This window comes from Antedon mediterranea, chromosome 8, assembly GCF_964355755.1.
Source record: "Antedon mediterranea chromosome 8, ecAntMedi1.1, whole genome shotgun sequence".
Classification (NCBI taxonomy): domain Eukaryota; kingdom Metazoa; phylum Echinodermata; class Crinoidea; order Comatulida; family Antedonidae; genus Antedon; species Antedon mediterranea.
Genome location: NC_092677.1, coordinates 22,481,620 through 22,502,234, shown reverse-complemented (window position 1 = coordinate 22,502,234; position 20,615 = coordinate 22,481,620). Strand labels below are relative to the sequence as shown.

At 35.1% G+C, this 20,615-nt stretch overlaps 1 protein-coding gene and 1 pseudogene across 1 annotated transcript; both read left to right on the top strand.

The window, feature by feature from the left end:
• Window positions 1-2,252: 2,252 nt before the first annotated feature.
• Window positions 2,253-3,281, top strand: LOC140057161 (uncharacterized; annotated as a pseudogene).
• A 10,268-nt stretch (window positions 3,282-13,549) lies between these two features.
• LOC140057713 (jerky protein homolog-like) lies at window positions 13,550-16,979 on the top strand. Its single transcript, XM_072103433.1, has 2 exons — window positions 13,550-13,708; window positions 15,434-16,979. The coding sequence occupies exon 2, from the start codon at window positions 15,441-15,443 to the stop codon at window positions 16,977-16,979; it is 1,539 nt and encodes a 512-aa protein (XP_071959534.1). The 5' UTR covers window positions 13,550-13,708; window positions 15,434-15,440.
• Window positions 16,980-20,615: the final 3,636 nt, after the last annotated feature.

Sequence of the window (20,615 nt, the reverse complement as noted above, 5' to 3'; positions counted from 1 at the left end):
GGAGGGTTAGTTGGCATATCAAACTGTAACGCTCGACTACATTTTTTTATGACAGCTCCAGTGATGGAGACGAACAATCAGGATTACCACCATGAAATGCAAACGATTCAACAGAAATTTTCAGAAAATTAAATCAGCTTTGTCGAAGAATGGTAATCCATTTGCCATTGAAGGTAACAGGCTGTTCAATCCAATAACATTGGCATTACTTTACATACTAATTAAATATTTCAAATCGATTTGAATGTACAAGCACGAACAAATTTTAAAAGCAAGCACAAGTCTGTGGTTAAAATTGAAAAGGTCAAATTCTAAACAGTTCTGCCAACTCTGTAAAGAACTACATTAGTTAATAATGCACCATCCACATATCACATAATGAAACATCCCACCCCATTATAAAAGAAGTTCATGCTCAACTATTTTTTCTCTTTTCTCTCCTCATCACGTGATGGCTGTTGTGCTAGCTTGATGAGTTTGGAGCAGTATCAAGACATTTCAAGGTAAATTTCTGCCAACGGTGCCACTAATCCCATTCTATAATGAATAACAGATCATGTTTGTGTATATTCCAAAGTACCTACTATTTGTATTTTTGTTGCACTTAACGTATTGATGAATTATAGTTGTAACATGGTGGGACCAAACCCTATTAGTCACACAGGCTATTCACCCCTTACTCTCCCCGATGCCTATTTAACTTGGAACACTACATTCCTGAGTTAGGTCCAAGGAAAGTCACAATCAGGATGTGGTACCATTTAATTAGTCATCCTTCCTGTCCAAACATAGTAACACTTGCTTACTGACAACTGTTTGCGAAATAACACACATCATTATCCTTCCTTTTTTTTACCATAGTAAACAATGTTTTGATGTATTGATAAAGTGGCATGCAGATGAAACCCAGAATGCTGTTTCTTCAAAAGACCTTTCGTTTCCTGGGTTGTTAGAAAAAGGCCTGGAGATTGAGATGGATTGGGATGGAACCATTTAGAAAGAAGCAGAAATGTGATCAAAATTTATTCTGATACAGAAATGCCAATGATCATTGATCAAATACACCGAAAGGTGCTAAAGTTTTTCCAAATCAAACAAATTTATCTAAGAAATATTTTTTCAATGAAGGTTATTGGTATTATCACACAAGTAAGTATTCCAGGTAATGTTATTTGTATTTGTTTCTCAAACATAATACATGCAATTTTGAAAACAGATATTGTTGAATTCAGAGTGCTTACTGTTTGTGATTTTGCCTTTACTGTTTACAGAAACGAATGATGCACCGGTGTCTAATGAGGCGAGTTTAGAAGATTTACAACATGCTTCGTATGAGAATTTTACTTGCAGTGGGGAGGTGTTGGTAGCCTGCACCAAGTGTTTGTGTTTTTTATGTTACAAGCATTTTAATTTAGATGATGAGTGTACATCACATAATAAATATGTTTCAGCCTGGAGCTGATATCTTTTTATCAGAAACAGCAAATACTCCTATCCAATATGATGTATGTAATGTTATGGCTACTGATATCCTAGAAATTGTAAGTATACTGCCCAATGATTTTGTAGAGATACCTACTGTTGATGTTGCACTAACAGACATATCATCAACATTAAATGATGTACATAATCTGTCGCCAGTGTCTTTTGATGTCATGATTGATAAATAAATGGCAGACGCATCTGTATTTGGTGAGCCTCATGGCGTGCCTCAGGCACCTGTTGTGCCATACGATCTTTCAGATCATTGTTATGTGTCTGGAGATTCTGATTCTGATTTTGCACGAATTGCTCGGTTGCATCTGGAGATTCTGCGTTAGATGCTTCAAATTTTATAGTTGAAGGAGAAGCAAGGCCACTACCCCACAGAAACCAAAATAAAAAAATCGCTTAGTCAAAAAAATAGAAATAATGGGAAAGAATATTACACCATTAAAACAAGTTAATGGCAAAAAAAAAGATACAATAGGAAATTCAGATTGCCCCCTTTGTTCATGTAAGGGGTTGAATTGCAAGGATAACTAAGATGAAGAACGCATGGAAATATGGAATGCTTATTATGGTATGGCTGATTTGCAATGGCAAAGGGAGTGGTTAAGTAGGCATTTGATCGTGTATCCGAATCCAAATCCAATAGGTCCAATCACTACAACTATTTTTTACCCAAACCTGAGACAACAGGAAAATTTGTCGAAAGAAGTTTTTGGCTACTTTGGAAGTTTCGTTAACGGAAGATTTGGTGTGATGGAGCGTGAAAAAAAGGAGGAAGGAAACGCAGTAACCATGAAGAGGTGATCAAGCACATCGCACGATTGTCACGAATGGAATCGCATTATTGAGGATTGAAAAGAAAATGCCAATATCTTTCGTCGTAATCATCATGCACAGAATGTACAAGAGAGACCATCCTCAAGGTGCTAGTTTAAGCCTATTATAAGAAGACTTTCCGTTCACTCATCCTCAAATTTCACCACTCTAAAAAGGATACTTGTGGCTTATTATGCGAAACCTTTAAACAATCAAATGATGAGCAAAAGTGTAGTGTATTGAACACTATAGTATACATCATACTGTAAATAGTTATGCCGCCCTCTATTGTTCATTAAAAGCAATTACTCTACAAAATGGATACCGTAGTATGAGTCATGTGTATGATAGTCTACTGTTAAACAAGGGCTAATACATCACAAAAAGGCCATTCTAAACAACCGGTACGAAAAGCACTTAAGTGAGAAGAAAAAGATTTGTGAAATAAAGACAGCGGCAAAGGAGCATACCATGGCGAAAAAACAACATGGGGCCACAGTCTTTGATCTTCAGCAAGTCTTCTTTACTTGCCAAGAACAGAATTATTTTATTTTATTTAACGCCGATTAGCATGTTATAATTTTACAATTTATGAGTTGGGGAGTAGGGATGTTTTTTTTTCTCATGAAGGATTAACACGCCATGGTTTGTGTTAAATCACATTTTGCATTGACTTTTATCTGAATAAAGCTGCTGCCGAAGAAGATGGTGGATGGGTAGGGCAAGACAAAAATTCAATAATACCATCTATGATGTTGAAGTTTGTTCAACGTTCGTAGAAGAAATTAGACTGCACTTCCTTGAAACTAACCACGGCCAATCAGAAGGAGATTTAATGCACAGCACAATAGAAAGGATTGAAGCAAGTCACAGAGTTAAGTCTACCCTTTCAGTTGGTTCAAGTTATCAAGACAACTCCAAAACCTTATGAAGTAATCCACTTTAAATCTGAAGACAAGCCTAACCAGTTTTGATACTTTGCATCATGTGAAACGTACGGTCATCAAAGAGGCCACAGCAACACTACACTACACTACACTACACTACACACTACACTACACTACATTAAGGCCCAGAGCATCCGCATTCAATCCTTTAAACTCCTCCACCTCAATTTGAATCGACCTCACTAGGGAAATAACTAAATCTTCAGCAAGACATTGTCAACCAACACATAAGCCAGATATTTATAACAGTGATGCTTGAGCATGAACAGCAGCAAAACACAGAAACTCATTTCCCCGATTCAAGACAGAACATAAGAAACTGCGTGACTCTCAGCTGTGTGCAAGGCTCTTCTGGCACAACGCCTGATTACTGTATCCGGGCACATAAAAACTACATTGTTTTTAGTCGAAAATCTATAGAGGAAACATAACAATTCTGCATGCAAATTGGTTTATGATTTCGTTGTGGAGGAACACTAAGCCTGAGACTGTGACTCAAATGTCAAGTGCCAAAAGTGCCGGTCAGACAAGCATGCATTGTTTATGCACATTGAGGAACCTGTTAAAGCGGATGAAAGAAACCAGTTGAAAAACCAGTTGATGTGAATAACAGGTGCACTCGAGCATCCACTTGTACTCTAAAGCAGAAAAGCAGCCATGACCGAAGAATTGAAATTGTAGACGATAACAATACATGGACTTTACAACCTTTCACAAGTGACCAAACAAGGTATTCTCTAAGTTAATTGCAGACCTTAAATATTTAGAAGAAGAAGGTATTTCTGTGGGATTAGATTACAATTTCACAGTCCTAAGTGACGGGTATTGAAAGTTAAACGAAAAGGGTAATTTTCATAGAATAATTCAGGTGTATTACCGTATATAAGATTTACTGAGGAATGTAGGCTATTAAGTACACCTCACATCAACCTTATAGAGATAGGGAGGTGTCACACCTCAGCAATAATACAGATTGACCGTTCTAAGTAAGATACTCATTTATTGTAATACTATATACTTGTAATAACGATAATGTATAGGCTACAATGTATTTCTGTGCTAACGTAGATAACTGTGTAACAATTAAACGTTAACTTTTGTTGGTAGTGTAAGTGCTGCCTGTTGGGCTGAAGTTGGTAGCAATACGTATACTGTCTAAGCACCATTTGTAGTAAACCAAGCCAAGTATACACATGAATGTTTATGTATTATTGGATTGTAATTGGTCCACCAAGAAGTGACCGTTGGTACGGCGGACAAAGAAATTGCGTTCTTCTGTAGCCATATATTTACGTTCAATCTAGGCATGACATACAATTTAAAGGGAATTTTATTGTAATAGGATAATAGGAGCATACAATTAAAGATTATAAATAGCAAATGTCTGAAAACCCAGACACTGTAATACCTATACCTCTTGACTTTTATTTTTACCCCCTGAAATTGAGGTTTTTTTTAAAAACATTTTAACAATTTCATGACAAAATCAACTACTTTTTAAAATTAGTTTTACTTAACAAACATGTAATTATTATAGCAAAATGAAACTTCATACTAAGTGTAGAAATCGTGGATGTATAATCAAATAATAAACAAAAAATGCTGAAGGTACTGCCCACTTTAAACTGACCAAAGTATTGTGCAATGTCTGCAAGAATATGGTGTCTGTTATGATTGCCCTCTAGAGTTTACATTGTAGCATACTGTATGCTAATGCACAATACAGCTGTTTAGTATATAAAATCAGGGAATAATTTCGCCAGTGTAGCATAGCAAAAAGCTATACAAAACAACCTTATTGCTATACATTTCTGAATTTGTGTAGCAAAAAATACAATACAAAACTATGTTTCTCAACTCAAAATTCTGTTTGATTAGCAATATTGCTAAACAAATTTTAAGTTAAAATTTTTCCCTGTAAGATGTGTTGTCATCGAGATATGTATGATTATGTGATAGATGAATAAAGAAGCTGTTTGATACGCTACTATTTTCTATGTGTTTGTCTTTATTCATTGACCAAATACAAAAGTGTCTCCCAAGAAAATGAATTGCAGCATGTTGAGGAACAGGATCTTGTGATTTTGAATTAAAATTCAAATACGGAAACTACTTAAATCTTGGAAAGTTAAAGGTAAGAAAAAATATATGTAGGGGAGAGTGGGGTTTTAGTTGGAACATGGGGTTTGTTGAAACATGGTTATTTTAGAACATATACAAAAGTAATTTGTTAGTCTGCTGCCACCAAGTGTTAGGTATTTGTCATGTTCATCCACCATATTGCCTGCATGCTTATTGATACAACCATGGAGGTAAAACAACAGTGTTGAATTGGGAAAGGTATGTGTGTTTTGTTTCCTTTTAAGTAATTTTTTTGGTAATGTGTAAATATTTAATTATCTTAATGATATTTTTTTAAAAAGTTAAAAAATTTTTAAATATCTATTTGAAACAAGATGAAAATTGTTGAGTATCTTCTTAATGATGTTCATCATATATTAGGATGAATAGTTTATTGGTATTTTAGACTCTATACAAAGTTACACAACTAAAATAAGAATACATGTTATTGCTTTGTTCCCTGAAACATGCTAGAAAACATCCCATGTGCTCATGGGGTTTGTTGTTCCAACTAACTCCTATGATACATTTATGATATATAAACCATAGATTCCAACTGTCCCGCTGAAAGCGGGATTGTGCACACACGTTTACTTCGGAAGGTTTGAAACCAGACCCTAAGAAAATCAGTGCCATCAAAGAAATGAACACACCAGACTCCACTCAATCACTTCAGCGATACCTCGGTATGTTAAACTATCTAGCGAAATTCATACCAAACTTGAGCACATTAGCCTAAGTAGTTAAGGGAACTTACACATCACAATGTCCAGTGGTGCTGGTATGATAAACATCCAAAGCATGATATGTAACGCACCTCTACTGAAATATTATGATGTACGCAAAGCTATTACACTCACATGTGATGCGTCACAATTCGGTCTAGGCGCTGCATGCTTACAGAATGGTGAACAAATAGCATATACAGCAGGAAACCCAGCAGACAGATGGCCGATGTTGGTGCTTTGAATTGTTTACACATCCAGTTAGCGAACCCAGTGCATCCGGGCTATCTTTTGATCATGCGCGTGACAATCTTCACACTTCCCTTAACTCATTTAAGACTCAACTCAAGACATTTCTTTTCCAACAAGCTTTTCATTAATTTAACATTTCCTGCTTTTATTTTTGATGTGCAGTGCATTGAGAGCTTGCTTATATGCGCTATATAAGAACAGACTATTATTATTATTATATAATACTAATAGATGTTTTTTTTAACGGTCTAATTTCATGTATTGGAAATGAATAAAATTATTGTTGTCTAGAGTTGTTATCATTGCCACTATGTGTGGTAATCAATTAATAACGTTTCGGGTCGACGGCGGCAACAAAATACTAGGGTACGGTTTGTATCCGTCTTTTTTTCAGGAGACAGCAGCTATAAAAAGTTCTTCCTATCATTTTAAAATACCACTAAGTCTATTGATTGATTTGTTAAAATGCCAATCTGATTTTTTGTTACGGCTTGGTCGACAATGCTAAATGTCATCTGTCAGAAGTTCATTGATCAATTTATGTCTGTCCTCGAGATACTACAATTGTTTTATTTTTTTTTAACCATTTATTATATTAAATGATCAAAATGATAAACAAACAACGCCAGGGCCAACCCTGAGTTGTGCGCATCGGAATCCAACAAGATTACCACCACTATCCCCGATGAATTGTGCGTCGGGAGCTGTCAAACATGCTAGATTTGTTAAGACCGGTTCAATAACAAAGTAAAAAGAAATATGCATTTATTGTATGGGCCTATATATTATACAAAACAATTATTAACGAAAGCAAGTTCAGGCAATTAGCTAGTTTCTCAATTAAATTAGGGTAAGTTCACTTACATCTGGAACCTTGTTTAAGTTTAATTTATAATACAATTAAACATTATAAATAATTATTATTTTAAGTAAATTTTCTTTTGGATGATGCAAAGTCGAATAAAATTCGTAAACTTGCGTTTTTTACTCTAGCTTTCGCTGGTCAACGACGCAGCTTAATCATGAGTGAGTCTCTGTGACTTGGACTTGTTACCATTAGATCTTGTATATGGTATAGCGCCATCTATAGATCGTTCAGGTTTTCCCAAATGGGATTGTCGGGGCCTCCTCTTTAGTAAGTTGTTGTGCAATTTTGGGAGTTCCAAACCGCCGTCGTCTCTGTTCATAGTGTTACCATGTTTTCTTATTTTATTGATTCTTTTATTTTCCTGTCTTTCCATGACGATTCTGTGCCTAGTATTTTTACGTTCCAATTAAATGAGTGTGAGTGGTCATGTGATCGGTGATGGCTGAGTTGTGAACAATTTCTGAAGCTGAATTTCTGGCTGAACGTGTTAGGATCCCTGTACAATGTGAAGTGACATCTGCTTTGTGTTCTTTTATCCTTGTGGATAAGGTTCTGGCTGTTTCTCCTATATATGCTTTTTCGCAGTATTATTACACCAGATTTGTCATCATTACGGAATTTTATTCGACTTTGGATCATCCAAAAGAAAATTTACTTAAAATACTATACAGTGATCCAGATGAACCTTTTTACTAAATAATTATTATTTAGGTAATAATGATGAAGTTGAAAGTGTAGAACAAGACTCTGGAAATATATTAGATGTATCCAGTGGTAAGTGGATATAACTTTTTTTAAATGTACGATACAACCACCGGGCCAGATCCAAGGAATTTTTAGTGAGAACCGTTGAGCGAAGCAAGCATTAGTCTGGAGCCAAGCGATCCTGAATTGTGATTTTCTACATTAAAAAAATGTGTTTTTTTTTTCGTTTTTTCTTAAATTCCCTTTCATTTCTTTTCCCTTTTTCCCTTTTCAAAAGTTGAAGTAGAGTTGCAATCGAAAATTCTAAACCATAATACATCCGCCTAAAACAATATATTGTCGTTCGGATTAAACAAAATGGATTCCCTTTCAATCTAAATATTTCAGAATCAAGATCGGCTCCAATTTCAACTATTGATGACGTGATAGAAGATATTAGGTCTACTGGAAGTAATAGTAATAGTAATGAAGAGGTAGATATGACGTCATCTGGATTGGTTGCTGAACCCGAAGTATGCAGTGCAACAGAAGCCACTGATACTGAGGTTGAACCCCCCCCCCCCCCCTTCGTCAATTGTTGATGAACCACCTCAATCTTTCTCTGATAGTTCATCATCAAACGACAGTACCATCAGTGATATCGTTAACGAACCACCGAAAAAAAACCCAAAACAACTGCCCTCATACAACGAAAACTACCACAAATTTTCCCGTTCATCCTTCTTCTTTAAAAGGGTACTTTTAAAAATGTCACTGTGATATGTGTAATACCAACATTTCCTGCGGCCATGGCGGACTTGATGACGTAAAAAGGCATGTGAGTACCAGTACTCACAAAAGTAATCAGTGTGAACGAGAACACAATCAACGTATAAACACACTTTTCAAACCTGATAAATTCAATAAGTACTCCTCTCTTCAAGCTGAGGTAAAGTTCTCTATGTTCTCTTATAAACGATGAGTTCAAAGATAGCATCGCGGCAAAGATGTTCAGTTGTCATCGAACAAAGACATCAGCGATAGTAAATTGCCTTGGTGATATAATGTTTGAGTCACTACGGGATGAAATGAGTGAGTCGCCATTTAGTTTAATGATAGATGGAAGTAATGATGACGACAGTACAGGAAAAATGTATCCCGTCACATTAAGGTTGTATGATGCTATTTCGGCCGCGTAATGACCAAAATTTTAGATATAAATTTCCTTCAGGGCCACCATGCTTCAATGGCAGAAAGTATGTTTACAAGTATAGATGTACTGTTGAATAAATGCGACGCAATCTGGGACTTGCGTCGGTCTGGGTATGGACTATACCAACGGCAATATGGGATTACATAATTCGATTAAATCACGTGCTCTACAGAAAAACAAGGATATTATGTAGTAACCGGTTTTCCTTGCCATATCCTGCACAACGCTGCTTCGAAAGCCAGATCTTCGTTTGCAGAGGTATGCGGTTTTGATGTAGAAGACCATGCCACCAATTTATTTTACGTAAACGGAAGAGTATTTTGAAAGAATACCAAGAGTTCTGTTCCATGGAATATGAAGCCGTAATTAAATTAATTTCCACGAGATGGATATGCCTTGAAAAATGCTTAAATAAGGAATTGAAGAAATACGAAGGAATTAAATCAATTTTCTATCTGAATCGTTTAACAACGCAAGACTTAGGAGACTGAGGAACACATACAATGACACCATGACTGAAATCTACCTTTTCTTTTATGTATCTTGCCTTCCTCAATTTACTGTCTTTAATAAATTTCTTCAAAGGAACGAGCCTCTTATATTTAAGCTCCATGATGCTCAACAAAGATTCATGGGAAAAATTGCTGCGAAGAACATAAAGCATGCACACAGTCTTTTTCAAAACTGGATATCGCTATCGAAAACCAGAAGGATGACGTTGATCTATACATAGGGCCAATAACAAAGAGAACAATGATGAAATTTAGAACTTGAAAAGGAAGATATTAGCAATGCTCAAGTAGACAAGTTCTATGACGCCGTAAGAGCATTTGTCAGCAAGGCATTCACGTACTGCGTTCAGTGGCTTCCTCTGGATGATCCATTGCCGATTAATTCTGTATTCGTCAACTTTGAGCATAGGCAAGAGGACTCATTATATTGACAATATTGAAAGAACAATTAACCATTTCGGTAGAATACTATGAAGCTGTAGTTAACGATCCAGCAATTCTAAGCAGAATAGAGGAAAAATTCATGGATTTCCGATGTACCCGATCAGGAAAGATGCGCAAATTGACGAAGGTGTCTGGCGAATGGACATAATATGGGTACATCTAAAACCGAAGTTAGGAAATCTTGAGCAAATTGCTCTAGCTGTATTAGTTATCCCGCACAGTAATGCAGCGGAAAAAAGAGTATTTTCAATTTATTATCTTCTAATTTAAAAATGAAGGAGTGGCGTAATGATGCTCCTGGCGATAACGTGCAATTCGTGCCAGCATTAATTGATTAAGCTGACTTTCTATTCATCTACCAATCCGAGTTTCAAAAGCAACTATTGAACGAAGTTTGCTTGTTAGAAGCCACAAACAGAACAATGCGGTACGCTATGCCTTTATTTTCATCTGTGTGAAAACAAATGTAGGATATAGTGTTGTTGCAACTTTTTCTACAATACTTAAAGTTCAGCTCACCATTGCAAAGGCACTTTCTATAATAAAAGAGTGGAATCTTCAGTGGAATCCTCCTTTTTCATGGTAGACAACAGTGAAACAGAAATAAAGGCAATTCATTGAGAAGACATTTAAAGTTTGTGTAGTTCTGAAAAGTTTCTCGACGTTTCAAACAATATCAAAATCGAATCAAATTATTTTAATGTACTGCCACAGTTAACAAAGACAATATAACAAATAGTTAAAGCACTCTTACTTAACTTACTATTCATGATGTTTTGGTTTTTTTTAGAATGCACAATTTACTTGTGTCTCAATCGATTAGCAATCAATACTAATAATGGCATCGAAAGGCAGAGCCGTACTCTAGTCTTACATACATTCACTTACTGGAATGTCACAGACGGTGATCAAACATTTTTTGCCGGAAATGCACCGAAGGTAAATGTAGGTCTATATATTCCTAGCAAATGAAGTGGTATCATAAAAATAATGTAATAGCACTATAACAATAATACGAATATAAATTGTAAGACATTTCTTATAACCCTGTAGGTACATCATGGCGTCATCTGAGTATAGACAATACAGCTCAATTCTACCAAACTTTCTAAAGAATCGACCAAAACAACTTGTTGATCACTGTCGAAAACGGTTGCCAGTTAAAGATGAGATGCAGGCTGCCATAAGTGAAACCGAAAATGGTTCCTTCAAAGTACCCAGCTTCACTTCATCTACTGCAGATTATATTGTAAGTCTTGGTAATCATGATATGCCGTCGTGTCAGTGTTACGATTGGATGCATACACACTGGCCATGCAAACACCTCCTTGCAATTGTGCTGTTACACACGGAAAGTACATGGGAAAATCTACCAGAGTACTACCGGAATCATCCACTGTTTACGCTGGATGAAGAGTGTGGCAGCATTCCAGAAATTGAAGACAACATAGATATAGGTGACTCAAATGTCAGAGAAATTATCTCTCCTCCTGAAGTATTAATGACATTAAACTGTCGGACAAAATCCAAAGAAAAACTGACAAAATTCGCTCCATGTCGTATCTCAACATTCCAGTAGATATCCTCATCACAGTGACACAAACGCTTGAAGAGATACGTAAGAGTATGTGGGCTGCAGTACCTAAAGAAAGTGGTCTCCCGTCTTGCAAGAAAACCCAACTGTTATAAATACAGAAAGGTTGCCATAAATATTATTAGTTATGGAGGAATATATATATTTCCTTCATGGTAACCAGGATACCGAGATCAAATGGTTTATCTGTGGCTGCTTCCCGCGGAGAATATGTAAATATTACTACTTGACAAGGTGAGCTCAGTGTCCTGTTGTTAGATTGCCTTGGTTTATCTAATATTAAAAGCATTTTTCATTTTTATCTCCATATTAATAATTATCTTTATGTATTTTTCTCAGTGGTTTTTTTAAGTGTTTAATTATAGACCATAACATAATTCATGCAACATTATGATTCAGAGTGTCAAATGCTTAATGCAAATCAATAAAGTGCTACTATTGATGTTGATTTTTATGCAAAACATTTAAAATAGTCCTACTAAATAAAACAATATAATATACTGTCTTGTATATGCATGGTTGATTTTACATTTGTTAATTAAATATGTTTTATTTATTTGAAATATTAGATGATGTTTTCTAAATAATGTTTCACAATTTAATAAATGTCGGAATTCTTTAAAACTACTTTTCAATAAGACCTTTTTCAAAGTGTTTAGTAAAATGATCGCAGAGAATACCCCTTTCAAAACGGTGCATTTAAAACGAGAACATTACTGTATGTACACACAGAAAACGCTTAAGTTGATGCACAAAGAACGGCAAATAAAAATATGGATGAAGAGTAAAAAAATCAAAACCAATGGAAACTAGAAAGTATCCATAAAGAAAAGACATTGCAAGAAAGAAAGCAAAGATAGAAGAACAAAAAGTCCAAAGAAATAAAGAAAAGAAAGTTGCAAAAAGAAAGCACAGAAAAACCAAATTCCAGCATCAACAACATCTACATAGATGCAGAATCCAACCTCTACAAATAGCAGCACAGGAAAATCAACATACAAGTTCCACCAACATTTATGCAGAGTTAATAAATCATGTAAATAGGATTATAAATGACAGCACACCAAAACGTAGAAAAAAAGGGTAATAGACAAGTTTCTGAAAGACAACTCAAGGGTAATGTCTAACAGAAAATCTTCTATGTACATCAGTAAAAAGTAAAGAAAAAGTTTTCAAGTCTTTTACATTCTATAAGATGATAAAACATTAGATGTCTTTCAGTTTCAGATTTTATTTCACACAAAATATAACAATACATACATACATACATTTATAAATGATAAAAAAATGTGTATGGAGATTGTATTAACCCAATTTGGTCTGAACCTAAAAATAAAACAAATATATACATGTAAAAATAGTAATGACTGAAATAAGCAATGAAAAATAAAAGTATAATAAAAAGAAGAGGAAAAAAAAAACTAAAGTGCATAACTATGAATTAATAATTGTTTATATTTTTTTTAAAAAGAAGCTAAAGTATTTGACAATTTAAGATTAAAAGGCATAGTATTCCATAAATATGGTCCATAATAAATAAAAGATGTCCTACCTAATAAAATAGAAAACCTTTCATAAATGATATTTTTTGAAGTCAAAGACATACCGTAAACTGAGGTAACATTGGCATGCAGGGGTAACTTTGGCAGGTCGCACATGCAAACTTTGTCGGCTCGTTCGGAATCTTTCTATTCAATTGATTGGCGAATGGTTGGTATTAACTTGTTAAGAAATAACTAATTTGATTATATCATGCTTGACCTTAAAAAAAAATTGATAGGTTTTAGAAAAATATAGAAAAGGCTTTAGGGGCGTGTCCTAATTTTAGGGGTCATTAAAAAAAAATTCGAATAAATAAAAGAAAAAAAGAATCGAAGACAGGTCTTATGATAACGCCCTCTAGTTGTGTCTAATGTAAAGAAAATCGTGTGCAAAAGTCTTTACCGATCGAACATTTTTCGCCAAACCGTAACTTTAGAAAAATCAAAATAATTCACAAAATTTGTGCCTTTGTTATAGCAATTTTGCTTGACCTTGAACGGTAAGTCAGCTATACATGAGTTAAAGAACATATTAAGTGTGTGATTACCAAAGAATATAGTGTAATTATGTTTTAAAAACATGTTTAAGCTTCTAAGCATCTAGCAATGTAGCTAGGCCTAGGCCACGACATACGGGTGTCACGAAAGCTCAGACCACGAAAGCTCAGACCCCCTAAGACCTAAGATCACGAAAGCTAAGACCCAACACCTAAGATTACAAATATTTATCTTTCGCACCTGCCTTGTATTTTAACTCCCAACATTTATTCTGAATACCACACCTTAGAATTGGCACTTTCATGAAAAAGAATCACATAAAAAGTAACAAATACATTTTTAAATTGATGATTTTACAGACGTTTTTCTCGCACACAAAATGACTAGCCTACAGTACAGTAGGCCTACCCCATGGGCCATGTTCAATGTTTTTGTTTCTATGGAACGTCAAAAGAGCAAAAATTATATAGAGGGCTGAAAACTCTGTGGAGTCCATCTACAGTGTGGATGGAACAATGTAAAATTAAAATTGTAATGATAATAGTATAATCATGCAAGTACGAAGAAATAAATACTGGCAAATAAATTTTAATTTAAAAATCATGATAAGTTTTTTTGTTTCGTTTTTTTTCTGTTTTTATACTTGTACTATTATTGTTGCTCTTTTGGCGCTCCATAGAAACAAAAACATAGCATGGGGAGCTCGAGGAGTTACATTGTCATTACAGTATACAAAGAAACACATCTGTAAAATCATCAATTTAAAGGATTTATTTATTTGTTATTATGTGTTTCTCCTTCTGAAAGTACTTATAAGTCCTAATTTTAAAGTGTGGTGTTCAGGATAAAGTTAGTCAACAAATTTGGAGTCAAAATACAAGAAAGGCAGGTGCGTAAGAAAAACATCCTCTGAAGCAACACAATGGAGTAAATATATACCAACAAACAACCCGTCAAGTTTGTTTGTTGTAAAGAAAAAATATACATTTACTCAACGGGCGAAAATAATGTGAGTTTATCTATGTTTTGCGGTAGTATTAAATTATATTTATGGTAATAAATGAAACCTACTGTGTTTAAAATTATGTATGGATAAACAAGTATTGTTTTTAAGCTGTAGTATATCTTAGTATTTGTAATCTTAGGTGTTGGGTCTTAGCTTTCGTGATCTTAGGTCTTAGGGGGTCTGAGCTTTCGTGGTCTGAGCTTTCGTGACACCCCACGACATACACATGAGGCATCAACTACCTGAATTTCCCAACTAGGCCTAGGCCTAGGCCTACCTGGCCTCTCTGTGGGTCTTACACTCCTAGGCCTAGTCAACTCTCGCTAGCCTAGGCTAGACCAGATAGGAGAGAATATTTAGCCTAATTTATGGTTCTGAATACCCACCAAAGTGTATACAAATAATTTACAAAATTAATAAGCCTAAAAAAATAAAAATAATAAAAAGATAAGCCACCATTAATTTAAAGGCCTAAAACCCGGAAGTAAAACCCGGAAGTAAAATGAAAAAAAGTTTTGTTGGGGTAGGTAATATCAATGTAAATTTAAATAGTAGACATGGTTTTGGTTTTTTTTCAAATGTACTTCATCATCCATCACCTCACAGTACATATATGAAGGCATACAGATAATTATCAAGTTAGCTTTCATGTAATTACTGTATCCCCCCCACCAACAATTTAAAAGTGTTTGATAATAAACGGTTTCAATTTATATTGCAGTTCCACCATGGTTCGTAATTACAAGAGAGGAAATGGAAAGAGGAAGTATAAATCGTTCAGTGATGATGATTTAAAACAAGCAGTAGATGCAGTCCAAAATGGAATGTCCCAAGCTGCAGCCAGCCGAACTTTCGGCATTACTAGGTCCACTCTACAGAACAAGCTGGACCACAAGCATAAGAAAGATGTAGGACGACCTACAGTTCTGAGTGAAGCAGAGGAGAAGATTCTTGTGCAAACGCTCTCAGAGGTGGCAAAATGGGGATACCCATTAACCCCTCACGATATGAAAATTATTATTCAGACATATTTGAACAACCAAGGGAGAGAGGTCAAGGTATTCAAGAACAATATTGCCGGAGACGAATTTATTCGTTCCTTTGCTACAAGAAACAAAATGAGTTTAAGGGCTGCCGGTAATATAAAGCGAGCCCGTGCAAGAGTTAGTAGAACTGATGTGCAAGAGTATTTTGACAACCTTAGTGACATTTTAAGTACAGTTGACCCAGCACACATATTCAAATATGATGAAACCAATGTGACAGATGACCCCGGATCCAAGAAGTTGATTGTACCACGTGGAACGAGAAGAGTTGAAAGAGTTAAGGAGCACTCGAAAGTGGCAACCTCAATCATGGTGTGTGGGAGCGCTTCTGGGGAATTGTTGCCCCCATTTGTGGTATATAAAGCTTTGAACTATTATGAAAATTGGACTAAGGATGGTCCTGACGGTACCAAGTATGATGCCACCAAAAGTGGATGGTTCGATATGGCCACCTTTCATCGGTGGTTTTTTGAGGTCTTCATCGTCCATATAGCAGATATGGAAGGGCCAAAGCTATTAATTGGCGACAATTTGGCATCGCACTTCTCACCGGAAGTGGTCACTGCTGCCAAGGAGAATAATGTTTATTTCACTGCTTTGCCGCCTAATTCCACTCACCTGACACAACCACTTGATGTTGCGGTATTCCGACCAATGAAAGTGGTTTGGAGGAATATCCTGGACAACTGGAGGAAGACTTCTCGTCGCCAGGGTACTATTCCAAAGGAAGTATTTCCCACCCTTCTGAATAGACTTTGGAATAAAGTAAAGGAAAATGTGGCCTCAAACCTGAAGGGTGGATTTCGTGAAGCAGGACTGTACCCTTTCAATCCCCAGGAAGTTTTAAAGAACCTACCTGGTGCGGAAGAACGGGACCATGACGAAATTGGTCGAGATTTGGATGCATCCCTTGTTGAGCTTCTGATGGAGAACCGTGGGCAGGACAAGGCTCCAAAACGAAAACGTGGTAAAAAAATCAGGCCAGGTGTCCAGATACAAAAAGAAAACTGCCCATCAACGAGCCGTGTTGGTAATGAGCCCGGTACTGAACAGACCATTACAGAAGTTTATGACGAAAATAAATGTGCTACCTGTCACATAGACTATGACACATATAGTGGAACAGAATGGTTACAATGTGTCTATTGTTTAAAGTGGGTTTGTGGACAATGCAATGGTGGTGAATATAAGCCTGAATTTAGTTGCGATGAATGTGACTAATGGGATTGTAGCGAATATGATTGTGTATTACTATACAATACCTGTAATACTGTATAAATATGATTTTTTTGTATGATTTCAGACTGCTTTTAACTTCTGTAGGTGCTATTAAAGTTGATATTTGCTTGCCAATACAATTCAGCGTATGTTTGTCTATTTTATTCTCAACATTTATATAATTTCATTGAAAATATATCCCAAACATCGGGTAACTTTGGCAGCACCTGTATGGCCCCCCAGGGAAGAATTGTATGTAGATTTTTAATTTTCTCCGACATCAGTGGCAACAGTAACCCTCGCGTGTATATAATATGGTAGGAAGAAAAAAAAATGCAGTTGTTTTGGTGGAGACATTGCCATTATAATGTAAAAACCTGCCAAAGTTACCCCAGTTTACGGTAGTATTCATAAGAATGCAATTGACAAATATATGAAAAGGAGGTATTAAATTAGGTATGCAGAAGAGTGTGTGTGTGCACAAGATGTTACAATCTGGAACAGCAGGTCCAAGCTTTAAATATTGCAACTAAACAACAAATTACTGTTTGATACCTCTAATGAATCCATCTGTCCTTACAATAAGATTCCTAGTGTGAAGTGTGTCCACCGAGAATGTGATGCTTGTGGAAAAAGTATGCTGTAATGTTCGAGGCAATGTTAGACGATGCATTGGTCAAGTACCATCAGTGGGAAGGCAATGTTAGACAATGCATTGGTCAAGTACCATCAGTGGGAAGGCAATGTTAGACGATGCATTGGTCAAGTACCATCAGTGGGAAGGCAATGTTAGACGATGCATTGGTCAAGTACCATCAGTGGGAAGGCAATGTTAGACGATGCATTGGTCAAGTACCATCAGTGGGAAAGAATACGACTTTTAGTATAAACAAACATGCAAAATGGTGAAAGACGGATACAGGCTCAGAAAAAATCCAATGTCACTCAAATCTATGATTCCTATGAAATCTACCAGTCAGCATTGGCTTTTGTCTTGCTTTAATGGATTTCTCACAGAATATAACCATATCAATCAACAGCAAGATGAAATAGAATCTGCTAATTGGACTAAAAACAAATCACTTTACATCCTATATACGAATGAGGGTACGTTTATTGTAAATACATAATATAAAAATAACGCTTAAAAAACAACGACGTTTCGACTCAATCATGAGGTCATTATCAAGTCCAATGAATAAAATTTAAAACAACTAATTAAATAGCACAAGCCAAGGGTCAAAGTTTAAATAACATCCTATATACATTGTCAGAAATGCATCCAACAGTAAAGAGAATGCGCTAGTGATAATTAATGAACCTGCGAAAAATTACAGGCCTTGTGGATGCAGACAACAAGAAATTTATACCAGACTCAGAGGACACAGCATCCTTTACAAATGAAGATATCCTTTACAAACTCCCTCAACCTCGACTTAAGCAAATGGCATCTTAAATAGTAGGCCCAACAAGTATTATTTTATTAGTTTAGTGAAATACTGTAATAAGTATATTTATTATATTTTTTTTATTGAGAAATGGTTTATTTTAACTTGTATAGTTATTAAGTTTTTAAAGATAGTTGAGTAATAATATTTATATTCTTTTTTTTTTTTTTTTTTTTTACAACTTTAACATCGTCAAGAAAAAACAGCATTATCACTTTGATATGTTAATTCAGATATCTCTTTCATTACATTTTCAAAAGTTTTATAACATTGTAGTTGATTTAATAATTAGTTAGACATGATAATACTTCAGTAAATGTTCAAAGGTGTTAAAAAATATATTAAATTACATTATTTGTTGGTGCTTTTCATTGTTTAATATTATATTATCTTCTTTCTATGCTCTGATTTGCAGAAAAGTAATCAAAAAAATAGTGCTCTGTTATTTAAAATTTTAAAATAATTTACAGTAGGCTCATGTTCATGCGATTAATGGTATACGGATGATTAATAATTTTGCTCGCAGTTTGTAAATTTGTGATGGAATATTCTTTATTTTTTTAATGCATTTATGTTTTTTTTTTTATTTTGGATGTTTTTGTAAATTTTGCTCGTTTTTGGTATATATTTTATGTTAATGTTACTGGACGCAATTCAGTTTTGTACTGCCATGTCTTTGTTTCAATAAACCAGAATGAATAAAAAAAAACAATTTTGTAATAATTTATAGTATGCTCATGTTCATGCGATTAATGGTATTATTATTATAAGTACAGTATATGTTGGTGACAACACAATTTTTGCTAGAAAAATATAACTTTTATGTTGAACCAAAAAAATATATACACAATTGGTATAAACAAATAATTGGTATAATGACGTTTTGTTGACATACTGTCAACTTCTTCAAACTACTGTTTGGAATGGTATGTACAGTCTTTGAGATGCTGTGTAGCGCGCCATCAGTCGCCCTGCTGTTGACGATTGAGCGTTTTCGCCTGCCTCCCCCCCCCCCCTCCTCCTGCTTCAAGTAGACTATCATACACATGTGGAAGATCACATCCTACAAAGTCTCTATTGATATTGTGTTATCTTTTCCGTATGCATATGGCTTCTTTAATCTTTCTTCTTTCTATCTGCGATTCCTTTTCGATAACCTTTACTTTCCAATTTGGTACATGGTCATTTCTTATTGCATGATCCATTATAGCTGATTTGTGTAATAGGATAATGAATTTCTATTCGCCCTTGTTCTCACTATTTAGTTGTGTTTAGTGACGTCCTTTTTCTTTTTGTATTCTCCTATTCATGACCGTCGAATCTTTTCTGAGATTCGATAAATGTATGGGATGCCAATGTGTGCTATCATCCTATCTGTTTGTTTATCTTTAATTTGTTCAGGTTTCTTTTCTAATGTTTTCGTTTTTCTTTTATTCCTCCAAAGTCTTTATATTGTGTTATCTTTTCCGTATGCATATGGCTTTTTTAATCTTGCTTCTTTCTATCTGTGATTCCTTTTCGATAACCTTAACTTTCCAATTTGGTACATAGTCATTTTTTATTGCATGATCCGTTTTAGCTGATTTATGTAATTGATGAATTTTGATAAATGTATGGGGTGCCAATGTGTGCTATCATCCTATCTGTTTGTTTACCTTGAATTTGTTCAGGTTTCTTTTCTAACGTTTTCGTTTTTCTTTTATTCCTCCAAAGTCTTGATATTGTGTTATCTTTTCCGTATGCATATGGCTTCTTTAATCTTCCTTCTTTCTATCTGTGATTCCTTTTCGATAACCTTAACTTTCCAATTTGGTACATGGTCATTTCTTATTGCATGATCCATTATAGCTGATTTGTTTAATACTTGGGATGATGAATTTCTATTCGCCCTTGTCCTCATTATTTAGTTGAAAAAGTTACGTCCTTTTTCTTTTTGTATTCTCTTATTCAATGACTGTCGAATCTTATCTGAGATTCGATAAATGTAAGGGATGCCAATATGTGCTATCATCCTATCTGTTTGTTTACCTTGAATTTGTTCAGGTTAGTTTTCTAACGTTTTTATTTTTCTTTATTCAAAACTCTGTCCACCGTTCTTTAGGATAGTTACAGCTTTCCAAGGCTTTTCTAATATGTTTCAGCTCCTTTTTCACTTACAATTGTGTCTGTGACTATTGTGTTAACCACGCTT